The sequence below is a fragment of the Heterocephalus glaber genome, unplaced genomic scaffold (genome assembly GCF_053883595.1).
Source record: "Heterocephalus glaber isolate CG9 unplaced genomic scaffold, H.glaber_assembly_v1.0 deba00000122, whole genome shotgun sequence".
In the NCBI taxonomy this organism is placed as follows: Eukaryota; Metazoa; Chordata; class Mammalia; order Rodentia; family Bathyergidae; genus Heterocephalus; species Heterocephalus glaber.
In genome coordinates this window covers 50431509-50455439 of record NW_028258138.1, presented here as the reverse complement: position 1 = coordinate 50455439, position 23931 = coordinate 50431509, and the positions used below count along the sequence as shown (strand labels likewise).

General features: G+C 37.5%; 1 protein-coding gene across 8 annotated transcripts in view; it reads left to right on the top strand.

The window, feature by feature from the left end:
• Positions 1–23931, top strand: part of Impg2 (interphotoreceptor matrix proteoglycan 2) — a 240980-nt gene that overhangs the window by 90129 nt on the left and 126920 nt on the right. For 7 of the 8 annotated variants that reach the window (XR_015452507.1, XR_015452506.1, XM_087214545.1 and 4 more), the window contains 5 exons: positions 1442–1527; positions 5320–5623; positions 6654–7936; positions 8570–8789; positions 16614–16824. Coding sequence is in view for 6 of the 8 variants with exons in the window: in XM_087214545.1 (XP_087070671.1) it covers positions 1442–1527; positions 5320–5623; positions 6654–7936; positions 8570–8789; positions 16614–16824 (2104 nt within the window). In the remaining 2 variants the exon portion in view is untranslated. The remainder of the gene's footprint in view (positions 1–1441; positions 1528–5319; positions 5624–6653; positions 7937–8569; positions 8790–16613; positions 16825–23931) is intronic. The other variant, XM_087214533.1, reaches the window with a different exon arrangement.

The window sequence follows — 23931 nt, the reverse complement described above, 5'->3', positions numbered from 1 at the left end:
TAGTGGTTTCGCCACCTGCTGCTCAAGCGCAAGGACCCGAGTTAGGTCCCCGGTACCAAAGGAAAAAAAAAAAAAAGGGCCAGGTATTTAGCTCAGTGGTTCTGGTGCCTGCCTCGCAAGTGCAAGGTCCTGAGTTTGATCCCCGGTACAGAAAAAAAAAACCTAAGAGAGCTTGAAAACAAGATTGAGGACTAGGTGCAAACACCAAGGTCAGTAGCCAAGGTGACAGAAAAATGGCATGAAGATTAGTGTATGTAATGGACAAAGTGAGGTTGTTTAGGAAACTAAATTCAGAGATATCACTGCAAGATCTTCCTTTTACATGGCGCCTGGAGGTAGAGGTACCTCCTAAAAAAGAGGTCAACAATTCTCTTAGAATTTGTAATAAAATTTAACAGAAGCTTTAAGATACCTAATTCTGACCATGCCAGTTAGTGGCTTGGTTTCTTATTAACTGTATGTTTTAATTATTCAGAATTTTGTTCCTAAAGTATATTTCTATTATCATACCAGCTTCAGAGTTCTGAATGAGGTTAGAGCTTTCTAGGTAACTTGATCATCATTCTCAAAAGATATGATCATCCTTGATCTTGTGAAGCTTATTTTTCATAGAAGACAAGTTAACTATACACACAACTGGAAAGAGTTTTGGAAAATATGTAAATATGATTTTTGGCTTTTGCTTGATCCCTGTAAGTCAGGTATGTGGAAACAGGTGAATGAAGAGTTTCTGCTTCTATTTTATAAGCATACCCTAGGTCACACTTCTGGCAAATCCTTCTTTTTTTTAATCTTTTATTGATTCTTTCTCCTCTTCAGACAAAATTAATTGCTTCTTTGCCTGTGTTACATACATTATATATGCCCCTCACATTATTTTATATTTTCCAATTTGTGTTTATTTATCTCTCTGACATAGGCAATGCTTCCTAAGAGAAACTTTTCTTTATTAGTTTTTATAGTTTCACATGGGCAAAGTCTATGGTAACAACTAAAGTTTCAGTAAGTCTTTGTTGAATTAATTATGCAATCTACTTTTTAATCTACTTTTCAACATTATTATAGCAATGAAGGTATAGGTGTCCTAGCCTATCAAAGGCATTTTCTGTAAAAATAAAAATCATTTTGAAACTATTTCATGGGAATCTGGAAAAAGAGTGAAAATGGACTTGAGAGAGAAAAGGAAATAATATAGTAGTGTCCTAAATATAACAATGGTAAAAATCTTTATTGTATGTTGGATCCTTATAATTCAATCTGATTGTACTAATGTAAGTAAAATAATTCAACAACACTAACATTTGCTAAGCAAGTGTACCTCATATATTCTGCTAAAATCTAGTCTGTAAAGGGGAAGAACTTGGTTTGTAGTTATCACTACACCTCAAATACAACAGTGTTTTAGCTAAAAAAAAGTCCTTTAATGTTGTTCTTTCCTCAGTGAGAGGCGTTTTGCTTCCCCAAAGTGAAGACCTAGTTTGGAATACCCAAAGTTCAAATCTTCAGGCAACACCACAATCTATTCTGGTATGTTTCTGTGTTTTATGCCTAGAACCAGACACTTATGCTCTGTCCTTCGTCTCCTCACTCACTTACTTTGGCATCATAAATTTCTCAAGCTGTTCCCATTTCAAATATTTTCTTGCATCATCCCTGGAACATTACTCATAGTTGTCATCTCATGAGTGCCAAGTGTTGGTTCAGAAAATTTAAAACTTTCATAGTGCTTAAATGAAGTCTATAATACCAGACCACACATGGTAGAAAACTTATTATTTATGGTTCATACTTGTTTGGTGATAATTAAGTTATACGTGCCCACCAAGTTGTTTTCTGTGTTACCCAGAAATAGTTTTTATAATTAAGACAAAATTATGATTTGAGTTACATGGGTACAGTGTATAGATTTTTACTGAAAGCACAGGCATTATATTGAAGAAAGTTTAGCCACTAAAGCATGTAAAATTGTGTGTGTATAGAAGAGAGAGAAAAAGAGTAAAAGTATCGACTAGCTAACAAATGAAAGGGACTCTCAGGCCCCCTTCTAAATCGGTCTGAAAACATTCCCATTTGGACATAAACAGCATGGGATGAATTTCCATGTTTGTTTTTACCGCCCCCCCCAACTCCATTAAGAATTCCTCTTTCCACTACACTTTTACTTTCCACTTCACTTATAGGGAAATATCCACTAGAAAAGAAAATGACTTCCTCAAGTGCAGTTAAAGCAACAAAGGTGATACCTGCAAACACAATTCTAGGGACCTATCTACAATGAATATAGGAATCTCTTATTGTCGCAGATACAGGAGGGGAACTCCCTTCTCATCTATATTCTTGACTCTTTGTCCTCTCTTAAGACTTCTTTTCATCTCATATCAGCTACTTGAAAGTTTTGTTTCTTTGCATTTTCTCAGCAATGAAAATTTGGAAAGGCTTTCTGAATTCATTTAAACATTGATCTATGCAGCCATTTTTTCTACTTGGTTGTAGAGCAACTCAGTTTTGAATATGGAATTGCTGGTAATACTCTTTTTATTGAGTTCCATATTGCAGAAAAAAGGTTAAAGGAATGTTGACATTTGGTCTTCATTCATTCATTCAAATGTTTATTTTGTGCTTTTCGTATTCCAAGTGCTGAGGAAACAAAGATGTAAAGGTGTGGTCTTACTTACCAGAAGTTTCCAGTCTGGTAGTAGACAGACTTCCAAACAAATAGGGTGATTCAGATGCCAGAAGTAGTTTTAGAAAATTAAGAGGGAAAAACATTAATTCTCTGATATGGTACCACCCTAACTACTTTTTTGAAAAACAGAACTTGGTATTGAACAAATGGCCTTGTTAATTTCCTCTGAATATATATATATGTATATTTTATATATATATAAAATGAAAGTGGGATGTATATATATAAAATATGATAAGTAAAAATGTAGTAGGATATATATGCATATATTACAGTATATATATATATATATATGTGTGATTTTAAATACTAGGAAAAGAAAAGAGAATAGAACTTTTCTTTCTGTACAATCTTCCTATTCCTCATAGTAGACATTTAAATATTAAAAAATGACCTCCTAGGGCTGGAGATTTAGCTCAGTGGTTCTGCTGCCTGCCTCGCAAGCTCAAGGTCCCAAGTTTGATCCCCGGTACCAACAAAGAAAGAAAAACGACCTCCTTCTCTCCTTCCCTTCAGTGTTCAACTGGATCTGTGGAAAATGCTAACTCAATGAGTATAGACTGCCAAGTCTTGGTTGGTTACCCTCTAGGAACCCTTTCACCATCTGGGTATAGGCACTTGTTGAGGCCTCTGAACAAATAGCCTGCTATAGTGAGGGGAAAACAATGCGACAAGGAAATCCAGAGGCTCAGCTTCTAATTCTGAATTTTTTTCTGCTTTTTTGTGGCTCTGGTCATTTCACTTCTGTGAACTTTGTTTCTATTTTTTTTTTTTTTTTGGTACCAGGGATTTAACTCGGGTCCTTTCGCTCGTGCAGCAGGTGGAGAAACCACTGAGCTAAATCCCTGGCCCTGAACTTTGTTTCTTTGTCTTTTATAGACATGATTGGAGCCAGGTGTGGTGGCACATGCCTCTAATCCCAGAACTTGGGAGGCTGAGGCAGGAGAACTGGAACAGGTTCAGGGCCAACCTGGGGTACATAATGAGTTCACGGCCAGCCTGAACTACAAAGTGAGACCCTGTCTCAAAATAAAATTAGACATGATTGGGCTATATTCTTAAGAGTCTTTCTAGTTCTAAACTTTGGTACTTTTTTAGGTTCACATTTCACATATATGTGTGTTTGGCCCCATTTCCTAACAAGATCTTTATAGACCAAAAATGACCCTGAAAAGCATCCAACCAAGCCTTTGGCAAGACATGGTGGTATTTTTACTCAATATTATCAATTTCATATTCTAGACTTCAGTTGTATGTCTTCTCATTTATCTGGAGCTGAACTCTTACTCTCTCAATTTGGTCCATTCTTAAAAGACCCAGAATAACATCAACTTTGTAGACAGAAATACGGAGCAGCTTTATGTGTTTATTTTGTATGAAGTTGTGCAGAAGTACACATACCCAGGTCAGCAATTAGAAACTGTTGTCTACTGCATATGATTATGTAAGTTTAACTCTGCTCCTTGTAATTACATACTCTTAAGGTGCTGAAGCGGGCTGGAGATTTAGCTCAGTGGTTCTGCCACCTGCCTCGCAAGCACAAGGTCCTGAGTGTAATCCCTGGTCCAAAAAAAAAAAAAAAGATGCCGAAGTTTACTGGATGAATGCCAGAAGATGTCTCCTTGATTATATCAACTTTATTGACCTGACTCATGAACTAATTCTCACTATTTTCAGTTTCACTTCTGATGGTGGATTCCTCAAGAAGGAATTTCTTATCCTGAAATCTTTCTCTTTCCCTATAGATCATTTGTAATTGTATCTTGTTATTTAAAGATGGCCTTCAGCTTCCTCTTACATACTGTACATTTCTCTCATACAGTAGATTTTACTTCAATAGATTCAAGTTATTAGATTCCAGACTAATGCCAAGCATAGAATAAAATATATAAACTTCTATTAAATACCATGGCCATTTTACCTATTACTATCATCATTAAATTTTTTTAGATAGACTAGTCTTCATAAGATTAAATAATAAGCATCTTCAAGGGGTGTGCTTCTGCTTTTGTGATCCTGAAGCTAAATGTTAAGATTAGTATTACACTGGAAAAAAACTAGAAAGAGGAAATTGTATTTTGAAGATATAATGCCATTTCACAGGCAGAGCTACTTATTTGAAATTATCAGACCACTTTTAATATGGTGGCATTTCTCATCAAAATGGAGGACATTAATTTGTAATATCTTTCAGAATGATTAATAAAATTGCTAATTGTTCCTGCTGTGGGCAATGTGCTTAGGTCTTTGGCAATGATTGCAGATATTAGTAACCTTTATGTATTTAAATTTATTTAAAGCTAAAAATGGGAGGGAAATGAACCATCTAAAGCAAAAGAAACAATTATTTTCTCCTGCAAATTCACTGTTTAAAAAAAAAATCACTGTTTAGTGTCTTTTAAATATATTATCTCATTTTTGCCCCTTCTACAGGTGAGTTCTGAGAAGCTACATAGTTTTTCTCTAGATTTTCCAACTACTGTAGTTAAGTGGCTGAATTGGGAGTTGGCTACAAATCTGTTTGATTCTAGAGCCCTTGTCCCTCCTCCCTCCTTGACCCTAGAAAATTGGGGAATAGATAGTATTTTCTGTGTTTCTTTCATCTATATGATTTAGCCTTTTTCTCCTCCCAGGATAATACCCTTCAAGCTGAATGGCCCTCAGCAGATGAACCCACCACCAGCAATATTTCACCACTTGATTTCAGCTCTGATCCTCCCTCAACCACCGGCAGGGAACTCTGGTCAGAAAGTCCTTTGGGGGATTTAGTGTCTACACCTAAATTAGCCTCTCCCTTCAAGGTGGTCCTCGGTTCTTCCCCAAAGGTTTTAGAGGTTAGCGGCTTGACTCTTCATTCTGTCACTCCAGCAGTGCTTCAGAATGTCTTGCCTGTGGCTTCTGAGGAGAGGACATCTGGATTTCACTTATTAGAAAATGGTGAGGAATTTTAATCTCTTTTCATATATCTATATTGTATATGATGAAAAGGATTTTAAAGAGAAAAAGGCCTATGCTGAACAGAAAAACATAGTAGCATTCACTAGGAAGAAATTGCCTTGAGAAACGTGTGTGAGAGAGGAAACAATCAGCTTTAATTGGTGATCTAGATAGTCCAAACTAATAAATAGAATTAACTTGGAGATGAAATAGAAATCAATTAAAAAGCTTTTTGAAGGTCATTCTAAAGATTATATAATTTAATTAAATTACTACTACCACTACTATTAAAGAACTACATTATTTGCTTGAATATTTAAATGGTAGACAAATGGCATCAAAGATTATTTCTCATTAACTGTGGAGGCTAATCTGAAGATTTTAGGTTATGGTTGTATTGAGAAGGGGATAACTTGAACTAAGGCAAGATAAATAAATGAAATAGATAAATAAATGAAAGTAAAATAGATGATAAATAGATAAATAAATTAATAGATAAATAAATGAAAGTAAAATAGATGATCTAGATTTTGTAGAGGAAAGGAAAAATAAATGTGACTTAATAATGGAACATAAATGTGAAAAAGGAAGGTGAACAAAGATGGGAGTAGCGAGCTCAAGATTTTGAAAATTGGGTGAATCTGAAGGATGACAGAAAATAAACATGAGAGAAATTGAGAATTCAGGGAGAATCACAATTTCCAGGAAAATTTCTCCCTAAATTTCCACTGGATTCAGTCTTTGTTGTCAGCATAGCTATCAGGAGTCTCCTATTTTCATGGATAAAAATATCAAATGTTTGAGGATTAAATATTTCAATAGTCAAAGACTTATCTTCAGAGATGAGTGGTCTATATTCACAAATGATTACTTCAGAGTACAAACACATTATCATGTCTTCTTGTTTGTTTGATATAAAAGTCAGCAACTTTCCTGCTTAGTAGAAAAAATAGGTAACTTGTTTTATTAGGAGAAATAAGAATATATTTTTGCAACTTTGTAGATTAATGAATGTAAACTTTACTTTTAGGATTAGCCAATGTTGAAAAGTCAGAAGATTTTCTTTCTGTTGACCCATTGCCTTCAGGTTCACTCATTCAACGTGTGCCAAAACAAACAATACCACCCTTGGAAGACTCTGGTGTGTCCCTGACATCTTCACCAGATCTGATCTCTTCTGTTACCTTAGATCTTCTTGCTAAAGAAGTAACTGTACCTTTTGGCTTTGACCCCTTGGCCTCTGAAGTCAAAGACCAATTGGAAGCAAGCCATTTGTTTCCAGACATGTCTATGGAAAAACAATTCATATTTGAGAGTGGTTTAGGTTCTGGGTCTGGACAAAAGGTGGATCTGATTTCTTGGACATGGAGTGAGACTTCATTAGAGAAGAGCACTGAACCACTGTCTAAGTCATGGCTTGAAGATGAGAATTCACTTTTGCCACCTGAAGGTATAAATGAGAAGCTTGTTATAGATAACACAATGGATTACACAGACCAAATTATTGAGCATTCAAAGTATAAGCATGATGAGAAATCCACAAAATTTGCAGAGGAAGAGCCCCTTGTTGAACCTACTGTGTCCATCTTGGCAGTGTCTGTAATTCATTCTACTTCTCCAACTTTTTCTAAGCACACTTCAGAGATTCCTGATGTTGATTACCACACAGTTACCAAAGCACCTTTTCTACTGACAGCTACTTCTTCTGATAAAACAAATCAAGTGAATACCTTCCTGATCAAGGATAGAGAACAAACTACAGAGTCATCTAGCCACGAATGGTTTGACAGCAAGACTTCAATGGTGAAGCCAGATCTGCAGCCCGTGTGGACCATATTCCCAGAATCAGATATAGCTTCAGCAAGCACTTCTTCCCTAGGGAAATTACACAGAGACTCCTTGGCAAGTACACCACAGAGTACTGATGGACTCTGGTTGAAAACTTCCATGACACAGTCCACCAGATTACCTCCAACCACAAGCTCCACCCTGCTGGAGGATGAAGTAATTAAGGGCGTACAGGATATTTCATTAGAACTGGACCGGGTAGGCACAGATTACAATCAGCCTGAGCTAACCCGAGAGCAAAATGGCAAAGTTGGTAGTTATGTGGAAATGTTTACAAATTTTCACTCCACGGAGATGGCTACTGTGGCTCAGCCCACAAGAGGAGGTGACTTGAGTCATGCCCAGACTGCAGGAGCTTTGGTAGTTTTCTTCAGCCTCCGAGTCACTAACATGCTTTTTTCAGAAGATCTATTTAATAAAAACTCTTTGGAATATAAAGCCCTGGAGCAAAGATTCTTAGAATTGGTAAGCTCAACACTGAAACATGAGGATGAGTGAATAATCATATACGAATCTTTTGTCTTAATCAAGCACACCAAGACCGAGCCCAGGAAACTGGTCTGTTGTGTGGATTAATTTCCTACTACCAACAGAGATAGTATCATGGCTTGGGAGTTGGTAGGAGAACAGTAAGACAGGTGGATTCAAGAAATGGAAAACAGAAATATGGCATGAGGGTGATATGAATAGGTTAGATACTGAAGATCAAATTTCATGAATTCTGGGACTAAAATAAAATGTAAAAGCTCACACTTATTGTGTGAACAGGTTTGTGAGTATCCATGCCTTTACTGTTGTGACCTGTTAGCAAAGAAAAGAAAAGAAAATCCCTGGGTGTTAAAAACCATTTATGAGTTCTATGTGGTTCCCAAATATCATAGTATTCTCATGACATCATGAATATCTTATAACATTCTTAATTTATAGCTTCATATCATTCATAATTTATAGTTTTTTAACAGTTTGAATGTAGATATAATATAAATAGGAAAAGTAGGCTAGGAGCTCATCCTTGTTTCTTTGTTTTTTGTCTTTTTGGTGTATATTGAACAAATGAAAAACTTTGTCAATAAATTAATCATTTTTCATGTATTACAGTTGGTTCCCTATCTTCAGTCAAATCTCTCAGGGTTCCAGAACTTGGAAATTCTGAACTTCAGAAATGGTAGTATTGTGGTGAACAGTCGAATGAAGTTTACCAAGTCTATCCCTCCTAATGTCAACAATGCTGTATACATGATTTTAGAAGACTTTTGTACCACTGCCTACCAGACCCTGAACTTGGCTATTGATAAATACTCCCTTGATGTAGAATCAGGTAATGATACTATTTACCATTGTGATCTCTTAATAAAATCCAGTGAGTATTCTTATGTGTTTTCTTTTTCATTGAGTCAAGGTGAATCTAATACTCAGGAAAAAAGAGTACTATGTCAGATCAGTTTTCCACATCTTGATAATTAGTAAAATATTTCTTCCAAATACATCAATATCATTCTGTTTTCATAGGGTTGTTCACAAATATTTTCTTTACTGATTCACCTCCTTCCTCTTTCTACACACTCTACTAGGCTTTCCATTTTACTTATCCGTTGCATCTATTTTTGCTGTAAGTTTATTTTTCACTTACTTTTTTCAGTTTTTGTTTTATATTAGTACATGTTTGCATTACAAAATGTTTACATTCCTTGTGGGAGGTTGATACATGTACATAACATCTCAATTCTTTTTTTGTTCCCCTTTCCTTCCTCTCCCTCCCCCCTCCTCCATCCCATTTCCCATTTGATAAAAATTTTCTTCCTACTTTTTATCTATCTTTTATTTTGCCTCTATTTATATTTTGAGTTTCTCATATAAGAGAAACCATGTGATAGTTAAGCTTGTGTGTCTGATATATTTCACTTAATATTATGATCTTAAGGTACATCCATTTTCCCACAAAGGACTCAAGTTTATCCTTCTTTATGGAAGAGTAGCACTCTATTATGTATAAAAGCCCCATTTTTAATATCCATTCATTTATTGATGGATATATAGGCTACTTTCAAATTTAGCTATTATAAATTGTGCTGCTATAACGGGAAGCCCCCCAAATCTAGACTCTCTTCTATGTATCTTTTAAAAGCTTTGGTATTCATTCCCAATGTTTCAAGTTTTATGTAAATATCACTCTTCACATTTTTATATGGAAACAAATCAAACTTCTCTGTTGAGTTCCAGAATTATTATCTAGCCACTTACTTGTTAATCTCCACTTGGATGTATCTGATATAGCTTATATATGTCAAACTTAAGATATTCAAGAGTGAGCTCTTGTTTTCTGTATCTCCTCATTCTCCAGTTAAATCTACTCCTTCTCTCAACTTCTCCATCTCCATAAATACAAGACTTACCTACTCAATTACTTAAACTAGAAACCTGAGCAGTCATTCCCGATACCATCATCACCCCACACTTTCAGTTAACACTTATTGTAATTCAATATATATCTCAAACCCAGACTCATTGTATCTTAACCACTTCTACTCAAGTGGTGTGTGAGGAACTAAAAACAGGCTAGTTTGACTGGAAGACAGTGAGCAAAGAGATTAATTTCACTGGATGATGCTGGGGGAAGAAGTAAAAGATAAGAAATAAGAGATAATGGTGATTTGAGCCATATTACCATTATCTGTCATTTGGACCAATTTTCCTGCTTCCTTTCCTGTTCCCCCTCCTCTCTATGCTCTAGACGGCAGCCATAATGCCTTTTTTAAAAACAGTCATCAGATTATTTCACTTTGCTGCTTAAAATATTTCACTGGCTTCTTGCTTTGGCAGCAAGAAGGCTTGGTCCTCAATTTCTTCTCCAATATCATCCAGTGAAACTGACCTCTTTATTCACTGCATAATTTATATTGGGTTTCTCTCTCTCTTTCTTTCTTTCTTTCTTTCTTTCTTTCTTTCTTTCTGTCTGTCTGTCTGTCTTTCTTTCTGTCTTTCTTTCTCTCTCTCTCTTTCTTTCTTTCTTTTCTCTCTCTCTGTCTCTCTGTCTCTCTCTCTCTCTCTCTCTCTCTCTCTCTCTCTCTCTCTCTCTCTCTCGGTACTGGGGATCGAACTGAGGACCTTGCACTTGTGAGGCAGGTGGTGGCACCACTGAGCTAAATACCCGCCCCTATATTGGCTCTTTCTTATTAGTCTAGATTATGGCCTCATATTCTTTCCCCCATAGAGTTAGCACCATTTATGTTAATTTATATGCATAGTTGCTTAATGTCTATTTTTACCAGTTAAGCTTTCCACAAGGACTGAAAGTATGTCTATTGTATTAACCACTTTCTAGATAGACTTAGTAGTTTGAACATAAGGTACTCAGAGATACTGTGAATGGATAAAATTAAACATTATTTTTATTTGTTAAGACTTGAGTCCAGAGAATACTATTGGAACCCAAAATTTTATTACTTTTTCCCTTTCATATACTAGAGGACAGTGAATTTTTTTTTTTTTTTTGGTACTGGGGATTGAACTTGGGACCGTGAACTTGCGAGGCTGATGCCGGAACCACTGAGCTAAATCCCCAGCCCAGGACAGTGGCTTTGAGTAGAAGTGTGGTGGAAAATATAGGTTCGTATTTCTCCAATATCTTTTACTCTCAAACTGGTTTGAAAGTCAGCTCTGCTTTTCAACTGAGAAAGAAGCAAACATTCCTTCCTTTGAAATCCTCAGAGGACCATTATTCATTGAAAATGAGGAAAATCATTTAGCTAATCCCCCAATAACCAAATCTCTTGCCATGTAAGTTCTCTAAGGCTGTTGGCACATTCTTTACTATATGATGTAGTGGAAGAAGCAATTATAATTTGGAAGACCAGATTTCTTGTGTCTCCTCTGTCATTTATTATTTATGTGGCTTTAGATGAATTATTTTATCTCTGAGTCTTACCTGGCCTGTGTATTTTGTTCGGGAGGCTAGTGTAAGGATTAAGCCAGTAATATACATAAAAGCATTTGATTAGCTCTACAAATGGAAGCAGTTATGATATATACATTTTTTTACAAAAATGATTCTCTCTCTTTTTCTTTTGATGGTGGTACTAGGGATCAAATCCAAGGCATCACATGAGCTACGTCAGTGAACAATCACTAGGCTACCTCTTCAGGCCCTAATATATTTATTTTTAAAGAGAATTACAATAAATGAGTGCATTTGTTTCAATTTTTTATGAAACTCATGTATCAGCTGCATTCGAAGTCATCCAGGTTTGTAGGGTCACTTTTTCTTTCAGAGTTCAAATGAACTGGCACTGTCCCTCCCATGCACAGTGTAAACCCTGTGTTGATCTAACCAAAGTCCTCATTATCTCTAGGCATTGTAAGATAATTTAAATATCTCTTAATCTCTGAGTTTCTTCTGCTGAGTTACATGTGTCTTGACCCTTATGATTATTCTTTATGTTAAACGAATATAGATCTTAATCTTGTTCTTAATTTTTTAAAAGACTTTACTACAAGGCAGTTGATCGTAGCAGATATTTGCTGATGATATGAAGATGACGGGAGAGGCTTTTTCTTTTTTTGTTTTCTTAAAACAAGCACAGCATGTTTTAAAAGTGTTACTGTTAGGCATAACCATCCTAAAATTCCTCAGCCACTCTCTCAAGGTCAGCTCTCACTTTCCCCAGGACCTGTCCAGCTACCATGTTACTGTGGCCATAAAACCATTTTTCCAGACCTTCTTCACATTTCCTCCATTCTAATTTTCTTGGCCCATCAATTCTTCTCTGAAAGCTGCTCATGGAAAGCCAGAATGTGTGTGTAATTCATTCTACAATTTAGATTCCTGTTTCTCATCCCAAACTTAGCTCCAGGTCTTCCTTTTTTCTTCATAAAGTCATGAATGTACTTTTCCATAGGCAAGCTCTTCTGGCCATCCACTTTTAGCCAGCACAAAGGATGGGAAACAGACTTAAAACCCGTCATATTTTTTTTTTCATAAATTGAGCCCACAAGTTTATTTATTTATTTTTGTACTGGGGATCAAACTCCAGACCTTCCACTTGGGAGGCAGGCAGTGGTGCCACTGAGCTAAATCCCCAGCCCTCAGTCTTATTTATAGGATTAAAATATTAGGCTTGGTCTCTAGAAGCAAAAGGAAATAGTATTTGCCCTTTCTTCCCCTATGTCTAAATCTGTATTTTTTCCTTATCCATGGAAAATACAGATATTTTGGCTGAATTTTCAGTCTTACATATATGTCTCCCCTTGCAGCTGCTCTGTATGTTAACCTAACACAGATCCACTCACACCCACAGAGTGGCCACAAAGTTTTAAAATTTTCAAATAGAATTTTCCTACTATATGTGTTATTTTGGTTGAAGGCTCTCAAATGAAATGTTCGTTTTATGTCAAGGTTGGCTAAGGCAAGACTGACCTATGTCTTGCTAACTTTCTTTCATGTGCAGTGTCCAAGGAAATTTTCCTTTTATCAACAAAGGATATCTATGTACATTCCTATTCTTCACTTCTTGGTCAAGATTGGATTATTGTCTGATTACAGAACCACAAAATGATTCTTAAGGCAAGAATGTAAAGATTTAGGAAAGGCACAGTGGAATCCTATTTTTGCATTTGTATATGTATTTTCTTGTTATATTAGCATCTTAGCAGTGATCTCCTATATTGATTTCCTAAGGCTGCTTTAACAAGGTATTATAAATTGGGTAGCTTATAACACAGGAAATTTATCCTTTCATATTCTTGAGGCTAGAAGTCCAAAATCAAAACACTGACAGCCATGCTCCACTCAAGTTCTAGGGAAGAATACTTGTGTGACTTTTTTTTTTTTTTTCTTAAATTCTTTTATTGGTACATTTTAGGTATACAATATGTTTACATTTATCATTGGGTGCTTGTACCTCTACATGATGTATCTTGGTTCTTATTTTTCCCCCATTCCCTGTGCTCCCTTCACCCCCTTCACCCTTCCCCATTTACAAAGATTTTGTTTCCATTTTTTCATTTTCTCATAATTTTTCCTTTCCCCTTTTCTGCCGATTCTTGACACTCTTTGGCATCTTACTCCAACATTTACCTCTATCTCTATATACCTTTTTTTCTCTGTTTGTTTCTGTATCCAGACTTCCCTCTACCATATAAGGGTATCAATCATCAGATTAGGGCTCCTTCCAATCTAGTATGACCTCTTCTTGATTACATCTGCAGAGACTATGTTCACATAAACTCACATTCTGAGGTTCTGGGTGGACATGAACTTTTAGGGGATACTATATAACCTAATATATTTCCATAATCCTTTAGAGATCCTCTAAATTCTACACTTGATCTTAGCCAAAAGGCTGAGAAGTGATAGATCCTCTAAATTCTAAGGGTGTCACAGACTTGTGCCAAATTGTCTTCAGTCTTCAGAGCAGCAAGGAAAATCATTGCATTTCAAAACATTACTAATTTTTCTTGAAACTAAAAGCCTATGCTGGGTTTAAAAAAATTCTCTTAAGGTTTCAAGCTAAACTTTACACTTTTCTTATAAACAAGTCAGTGGATCATTTCTACTCATTTTCTCTTTTCAGCATCTATGTCACCACCTTCTCCTTTGTCCTTCACAGATTCCCATTCAGCAGTGAAAAGCATATGATGGAACCATGCCAGTGTGGAAGGCACATCCATGGTCAATGTCTTGTACTAGTTGTTATAGTTATTGTCCTAATTAAATATTTTTTGTCATTTTACTCTTACCTCATGAATTTACTGAGGCCAAAATATTGTTGGGCATGATCTGAGGAGGTACTGGAATGGTTTATTTTTCTAACCGTGGCTTCCATGAGTCTAGACTATCTCTAAGGCTGCTCTTTTTTTTTTTTTTTTTTTTTTTTTTTAAGAACTACCTAGGATACAAAAAACATGATGTGTAAAAGAAAAAAATTGATAAATGAGATTCCATCAAAATTTAGAACTTTAAATGACATCATTAAAATAAAAAGTAGTCCTTAAACAGATGATATCTACAATGCATATAACCTATGACCAGAATATATAAAGAATTCTTAGAGCTCTTAATAGACAACCCAAATAAAATGTAGACATAAGAAGATGATAAATAGCCAGTATAGCACAAGGAATGATGTGCAACTCTAGAATCAGAAAAATACTAATCAGTACAATAATAAGATTGAATTATACACTCATTAGGGAGATGAAGTTCAAAGTTTTAAAAGCCTTGTCATGACTTTTTCTTTTTGTTGAATTCTCCCCCTTTGCATTTAATTTGTCGTGCCCAATGGATTCATTCTGCTGGGTTTCCTGGGGTTGTGATCCTCATTGTCTTTTCCTAGGGTATTGTCTAAAATTTTTTGGAGTGCTGGTTTGGTATTTATGAAGTTCCTGAGGTGCTCTTTATTATGAAAGTATCTTATTTCTCCATCAATTTTGAAAGATAAGGGTACATCAATCTGGGTTGGAGGCTGTTTTCCTTTAGGGCTTGAAATACATTACTCCAAGCCCTTCTTGCCTTGAGGGTTTGTGTTGAGAAGTCTGCTGTGATTCTGATGGGCTTTCCTTTGTATGTGATTTGTTTCTTTTCTCTCACTGCTTGTAGAATTTTATTCTTCTGTTGGATTTCTGGACTCCTAACTACTATATGGCTATGTGTAGATTTTTTTTTGATTAAGGCTAGATGGAGTCCTATATGCCTCACTTATCTGTATGTCAAGTTCTTTTCCCCTCCTTGGGAAGTTTTCTGCCATCACTTCTGTGAACAGTTTTATTATGTCATCTGCACTCTCTCCTCTTTCTTCATTGACTCTAGTCAGTCTTACGTTATTCTCCTTTGCATTGTCTAGCAGCTGCTGGATTGATTTCTCTTGTTCCCTTACAATTTGAAAGCCATTTTTCTTTTCCTGTTCACTAATTGCAATCTTATCTTCTATATCTGAAATTCTACCCTCACATTGGTTCATTCTGCTGCACAGGCTTTCGGTGGAGTTTTTAATCTCTTGGAAATCTGTTTGTATCTGTTTTATGGATTCCATTTGTTTCCTATGTTGGAATTCCATCATATTCCCCAGATCCTCTATTTTTTTTTATCTGTGTCCTCTCTAAATTTATTAATCATGTCTTGTGCCATGAGCAAAATTTTTGCTGTTATCTGAGTAATTATTTCTGATTTCATTTTTCCCAGATCCCCTTTTGTTGCCAGTTCAGAGAGTGCAGGTGGTTGAGTATCAGAGTGTTCCATCTCGTTTCCCTTTGGGGTTTCTGTAGGTGATCTGGAAGTCTGTTTTTGAGGCTTGTTTATGTGTCTTCTCATTTCCACGGTGTGTGTGTGGGGGTGCTTCTGGCGCCCACGTGGTTCACCTTCTCTGCCCTAGGAGCTTGGGATGGCAGCGGGGGAGCTTCCTTCCAGGTTCTGGGACCAGCTCAGCTTCTCTGCCCTAGGAGCCTGGGCTGGCAGTGGGGGAGCTTCATTCTGGGTACTGGGACCGGCTCACCCTCTCTGCCCTAGGAGCCTGGGATAGAGGCGGGGAGCTTCCTTCCGGGTGCTGGGACCGACTGAGCTTCACTGCCCTAGGAGCCTGGGATGGTGGTGGGGGAGCTTCCTTCTGGGTGCTGGGACCAGCTTACCTTCTCTGCCCTAGGAACCTGGGATGGAGGTGGGGAGCTTCCTTCCAGGTACTGGGACCGGCTGAGCTTCACTGCCCTAGGAGCCTGGGATGGCAGTGAGGGAGCTTCCTTCTGGGTGCTGGGACCAGTTCACCCTCTCTGCCCTAGGCTCTAAGGCTGCTCTTATTTGGCTATACCCATCCTTGAGGCTCCTTATCAGTTCTTCTCTGGGCTCTCTCTCTTCATCCAGTTTGGAGGAGGCAGTGTGTACAGACTGGGGGTAGACTACAGAAAGATAAGGTTTGTGGCAATGAATAGTATATGAAAAGTGTATTTAATTTAGATCTGTGGTTACATGACATTGATTTTTTTTAAGGTTTTGACATAATCTCTAGATAAAACATATAGTGGCTGGCCAGGGCCATAGGGTTTTATGATTTGGCTCTGACTTTCAGAGAAATTTGACACAAATTTATCAATTTAAGATGAATCACATTTTTTTGGCTTTTCCTCATATCATTTTTTGATTTGTTTGATATTTAAGGTGATGAAGCCAACCCTTGCAAGTTCCAGGCCTGCAATGAATTTTCTGAATGTCTGGTCAACCCCTGGAGTGGAGAGGCAAAGTGCAGATGCTACCCTGGGTACCTGAGTGTGGATGAATTACCTTGTCAGAGTCTCTGTGACCTGCAGCCTGACTTCTGCTTGAACAATGGAAAATGTGATATTATGCCTGGGCATGGGGCCATTTGTAGGTATGTTGTAACTTTAGATTCTTGACTTCCAAAGTTATAGAGACTGCTAAATAAAATGGGTTGATTTAGGGAAATCAGTATATTTATTATATAGGCAGTAGTTAGATGTCATCTAATTCTCATGTGAAGACTGGGTCATTTAAATAGGACTGACTATTTTTCATTTGGTTATTTTATGCTGTTAGAGAACTATCAAAAATTTGTTGAGACAGGCAGGTCTGCGGATGCCCTACTGAGGTTGCGAGTCACGGGGAACACGCAGAATCAGCCTGTGCCATGGCAGCAATCCACTGGACACCCCCACATTGCTCCTCTATACAGCCACCTGGTTCCAAACTACAAAGACGCAGAGGACAGCAGACCACCAGACCACGGTACTGGGTCTGGCCACTCCTGGCCCAGAGGTAGGGGCTTCTGAGCTAACATCCCACTGCTCCTGGCCCAGAGGAAGGGGCTTCCTGGCCACCATCCCTCCTGCTGCTCCCAGCCCAGAGGAAAGGGCTTTTGGACCACCTTCTGTCCCGCTGCTGCCAGCCCAAAGGAAGGGGCCTCCGGGCCACCATCCCTCCCGCCACTCCGGGCCCAGAGGCAGTGGCTTCTGAGCTGCCGTCCTACTGCTCCTGGTCCAGAGGAAGGAGCTTCCCGGCCACCATCCCTCCCACTGCTCCTAGCACAGAGGAAGGGGCTTCTGGGCCACCATCCCTACCGCCACTCCTGGATCCTATCCCACCTCTCCCAATTCAGAGGATGTGATCCTCACGGGTGCCAACAGCACCCCCCTGCCCCCCCAATGAAAATGAGAAAACATGTAAATAAGTCTCAAAACCAGACTTCCAGATCACCTACAGCAACCCCAAAGGGAAACGAGATGGAACACTCTGATACTCAACCACCTGGACCCACTGAACTGGCAACAAAAGGGGATCTGGAAAAAATGAAATCAGAGATAATTTCTCAGATAACAGGAGAAATTGTGCCCCTAGTGCAAGACATGATTAATAAATCTAGAGAGGAGCTCAGGAACATGATGGAATCCCAACATAGGAAACAAATGGAATCCATAAAACAGATGCAAATAGATTTCCAGGACATAAAAAACTCCACTGAAAGTCTACACAGCAGAATGAGCCAATGTGAGGACAGAATTTCAGATATAGAAGATAAGATTACAATTAGTGACCAGGAAAAGAAAAATTGCTTCAAAATTATAAGGGAACATGAGAAATCAATCCAGCAGCTGCTAGATGATGCAAAGAAGAATAACATAAGACTGACTGGGCTCAATGAAGAAACAGGAGAGAGTGCAGATGACATAAAAAAACGCTTCACAGAAGTAATGGCAGAAAACTTCCCAAGCAGGGGAACAGAACTTGACATACAGATAAGTGAGGCATATAGGACTCCAAACAGACTTGATCAAAAAGAATCTACACATAGGCATATAATTGTTAAGATTCCAGAAACTCAACAGAAGAACAAAGTTCTACAAGCAGTTAGAGAAAAGAAATCACATACAAAGGAAAGCCCATTAGAATCACAGCAGACTTCTCAACACAAACCCTCAAGGCAGGAAGAGCTTGGAGTGACATATCTCAAACCCTAAAAGAAAACAGCCTCAAACCCAGATTGATGTAGCCTACAAAGCTATCTTTCAGAATTGATGGAGAAATAAGATACTTTCATGACAAAGAGCACCTTAGGAACTTCATGAATACCAAACCAGCACTCCAAAGAATTTTACACAATATTCTAGGAACAGACAGGATCACAACCCCAGGAAGGAAAGCAGAATGAACCCATCTGGCACGACAAGAAATTAAAGGTAGAGGGGGAGAACCCAACAAAAAGAAAAAGTCATGGCAATGACAAGTCAATACATTTCAGTTATAACCATCAACGTTAATGGTCTCAGTTCACCAAACAAAAGAAACAGACTGGCAGAATGGGTCAAGAAGCAAAATTCAACAATAGGCTGCATACAAGAAACACACTTAATTCAAAAAGAAACTCATAGACTGAAAGTTAAAGGGTGGAAAACAATACTCCATGCAATGGGAACCCAAAAAAAAGCAGGAGGAGGTATCCTCTTTGCAGATCAAGTAGATTTCAAACCAACACTAATTAAGAGAGAAAAAGAAGGACAGCACAGCCTTGTAAAGGGAACAATCCAAGAGGAAGAGATGAGAAGCATAAATATCTATGCACCAAACACTAGTGCGCCCAACTATATAAAACAAATACTAAGGGACATGAAAAGTCATATATGCACTAATACAATTGTAGTGGGGGACCTCAATACCCCACTGTCAGAAATAGACCAACTAGACAAGAAATAAGTAATGAAATACTAGAACTCAATCGAACTCTTGAACAAATGAACTTAACAGATGTTTACAGAGTCTTCCACCCCACAAAATCAGAACACACATTCTTCTCAGCTGCACATGGGTCATTCTCCAAAATAGACCACATACTCACACATAGAACATGTCTAAGTAAGTGCAAAGGAATTGAAGTTATCCCCTGTGTATTTTCAGACCATAGTGTGATGAAACTGGAGATTCATAACAAAAGAAACTCAAAAAATTTCATAAGCACGTGGAAATTGAACAACACACTTCTGAATAACCAATGGGTCACAGAGGAAATTAAAGAAGAAATCAGACAGTTCCTTCAATTAAATGACAATGACAATGCAACATATCGGAATCTATGGGACACAATGAAAGCAGTCTTATGAGGGAAATTCATAGCAGTGATTATGCATATTAGGAAAACAGAACGAGCCCAATTAAACAACCTGATGCTGAACCTCAAACTTCTAGAAAAAGAAGAGCAGGGCAAACCCAAAGCTCCTACAAAGGAGGAAATTATAAAGCTCAGAGGAGAAATTAATGCAATGGAGACTGGGAGAACAATACAAAAAATCAATGAAGCCAACAGTTGGTTCTTCAAAAGAATCAACAGAGTTGACAAACCCTTAGCCAACTTTATCAGAAAAAGGAAAGAAAAGGCCCAAATCCATGCAATTAGGAATGAAAAGGGTGAAACTACAACAGACCCAATAGAAATCCAGAGGATCATCAATACCTACTTCCAGAACCTATACGCCAATAAGATGGACAACACAGATGAAATGGGCAAATTCCTAGACATGTATGAATTACCAAAGTTGAATGAAGAAGACCTAAAAATTCTGAACAACCCAATATCAATCAATGAAATTGAAAATGTAATTAAAAACTTATCAACTAAGAAAAGCCTGGGCCCTGATGGCTTCACTGCTGAATTCTACAAGACATTTAGAGAGGAACTGCTGCCACTACTGTTTAAACTCTTCAGTGAAATTGAAAGGGAAGCAATACTCCCAAATCCATTCCTGGAAGCAAGCATCACTTTGATCCCCAAAGCACAGAAAGTCCCAACCGAAAAGGAGAACTATAGGCCAATCTCACTAATGAACATAGATGCAAAAATCCTTAATAAGATACTGGCAAATAGAATGCAGGAGACCATCAAGAACATCATAAACCCTGATCAGGTGGGATTCATCCCAGGGATGTAGGGATGGTTCAATATAAACCAATCAATCAATGTAATACACTATATCAATAGAGCCAAGGACAAAAACCATATGATTATCTCCATAGATGCAGAAAAAGCATTTTACACAATCCAACATGCATTTATGATAAAAACCCTACAAAAAATAGGAATAGATGGTCTCTACCTCAAACTGATAAAAGCCATCTATGAAAACCGAGCAGCCAGTATCATACTAAATGGTCAAAAACTGAAATCCTTCACACTAAAATCAGGAACAAGACAAGGATGTCCACTATCACCACTCTTGTTCAATATAATTCTGGAAACATTAGCCACAGCAATTAGACAAGAGAAAGAAATAAAAGGAATAAAGTTCGGAAATGAAGAAGTCAAATTGTCATTATTTTCAGATGACATGATACTCTATATAGAAGACCCCAAGAACTCCACCAAAAGTCTCCTAGACTTAATAACCAAATTCAGTCAAGTACCTGGTTACAAGGTCAACACACAGAAATCAATAGCTTTCCTCTACACCAATGACAGACTCACCGAGAGAGAAATAGGGCAAATAATTCCTTTCACAATAGCATCCAAAAAACTGAAATACCTAGGAATCAACCTAATGAAAGAAATCAAAGACCTCTTCTCTGAAAACTATGGCACTCTGAAAAGAGAGATTGAAGATGATATCAGAAAATGGACAGACATCCCCTGTTCCTGGGTAGGAAGGATTAATATAGTGAAAATGGCCATACTCCCAAGACTGCTATATAGATTTAATGCAATTCCAGTTGAGATCCCAGTAGCGTACTTCATGAACCTTGAGAAAACAATCCAAAAATTTATTTGGAACAAGAAGAGACCCAGAATAGCAAAAGCAATTCTAGGTAACAGAGACATAGCAGACAGACACCTGCAGCTAGACTACCAAGCTACTGTGATAAAAACAGCATGGTACTGGCAAAGAAACAGACCTGAGGACCAGTGGAACAGATTAGAAGATGCAGAAACAATGCCAGACACACTCAGCCATCTCATCTTCAACAAAGGAGCCAAACACCCTCACTGGAGGAAAGATAGCCTCTTTAATAAATGGTGCTGGAAAAATTGGGTTTCAACTTGCCAAAGATTAAAACTAGACCTATATCTCTCACCATGCACTAAACTAAAATCAAAATGGATTAAAGATCTAAATATGAAAATAGAAACTCTGAACCAGTTGGAACAGAGGTTAGGTAGAACCCTTGAAGACATCGGTGTAGGAAAAGCTTTTAGGAACAAAACCTCAGTTGCCTGTGAACTAGCACAAACAATCAACAAGTGGGATCTCTTCTTATTAAAAGGCTTCTGCACAGCAAGAGGAACCACCAGCAGTGTGAAGAGACACCCCACAATGTGGGAAAAAATCTTCACCTGCTTTTCCTCAGACAAAGGTCTACTATCTTGAATCTACAAAGAATTTAAAAAGATCAGACTTCCCAAATGTAAAGACCCAGTCCAAAAATGGGCTTCTGAAATGAACAGACATTTCTCAGATAAAGAAGTAGAAATAGCAAATAAATACATGAAAAAATGTTCAACATCACTGGTCATTCGAGAGATGCAAATGAAAACAACACTGAGATTCCACCTCACTACAGAAAGAATGGCTGCTATCATGAAATCAACCAATAACAAATGCTGACGGGGCTGTGGGGAAAGAGGAACACTGCTCCACTGCTGGTGGGAGTGTAGACTGGTACAACCATTGTGGAAATCAGTGTGGAGATACCTCAAAGAACTAGGACTGGAAGTCCCATTTGACCCCACTATTCCACGCCTGGAGATCTTTCCCAAAGAATTAAAAGAATCATACCACAATGATATATGTGCGCCCATGTTCATAGCAGCACAGTTTGTGATAGCTAAAACTTGGAAACAGCCCAAATGCCCATCAACTGGAGACTGGATACAGAAAATGTGGTTTTTTTTTTTTAATAAAATGAGGTACTACTCAGCCATAAATAATGAGAAATTAGAGACATTTATTGCTAAGTGGATGCACATTGAGGCGATACTCTTAAGTGAGATAAATAGGACACACATGTGTAAATACTGAATAGTTTCTCTGGTGTGGGAAAGTGAAAGTGTAAATAAGGACTAAAATATGTAATTAGTAATATGAAATAGGAAGAAAAGGGGCAAAGGGGAAGGAAGTGGGAGAGATGGGGAAAGGGTAGAAGGGAATGGGATTAATATGAGAAAATGGAAAAATAGGAACAAAATCTTTGTAAATAGAGAGGAATGGAGGGGTTGATGGGAGGGCTGGGCAAGGGTGAAAAATAAGAAGCAAGAGAGACTATGTAAAGGTGCAAATTTCCAATGATGAATGTCATTATATTGTATACCTAAAATGTACCAATGATTAGAATGAATAATCAATAATGTAAAATAGGAATAAAAGGTCCAAAGGGTTAGGGGTAGTGGGAGGCACAGGGGAAAGGAAAGAAGGGAAAGGAAAAATGCTGAGAAATGGAAAAAATGGAAATAAAGTCTTTGTAAATAGGGAAGGGTGGACAGGTTGAAGGGAGGGCTAGGAATGGGGAAAAAATAAGAAGTAAGATGCATTATGTAAAGGTACAATTCCCAATGAGAAATGTAATTGTGTTGTATACCTAAAATGTGCCAATAAAAGAATTTAACAAAAAAAATTTGTTTAAATCATACTATTCAGAGTGCTTGGCATAACTAGAGCTCTTTCTGTTATGATTTTAATGGTGATGATAAGGACATTGGTATTCAAATGAGGTTTAGACATAAGATTAACACTTTATTCTTGAAGGTTAAAAACAGGTATTGTTCTGCTTGATTATATTTTTAATGTCTTTGAACTCCTCCCTGTACTACTAAGTATTGAAAAATAAAGTAAAACAAGTAGCACTTGAAGGTATCAAAGTGATAACAAACACATTTTTCTTTAGGTACACTTGACACCAATGAAAATACTGCAAAGTACATATTCAGTTAGTCTGATGACACTTCACTGCTTACCTCTCTTAAACAAAGCCAAACAAATTAACTTTCCAACCACACACAACCATCTTGTAGATGCCTACAAGAGCAGAGGATGCTGAGAATACAGAGGAGTAACATACATAGCAGGGCAATTTGTACGTCAAAATTGGCAAATGTTGGCATAAATACCCCAAACAGAGAAGATAAGTAGAAATGATCCAGACCCTTTTGTTAACAGTAAAAAGTTTAGGTAGAACACTAAGGAAAAACAATTTCTTGGCATCCAGAGAAACTGATATTATTTTGCAAAGCAGGGACTTCCTTGCTGTTGTGGATATTGAAGACATTTTTACACAAGTGCATGGCCTCAGGATTTGAAGAATTTCTTTAGTGTGGTGAAAGGATGTAAAAGGCCTGGAGAACAGAGTTCTAGATCCAGTTCTGTTATTGACTAGCTGTATAACCTAATACCACTCACATTCCTTCTTGCACCTTTTTTTTGTTATCCATAAATAAAGAGATTAAATGGAATATTTAAGTCTATTTAATTTTTATTTGGTCATT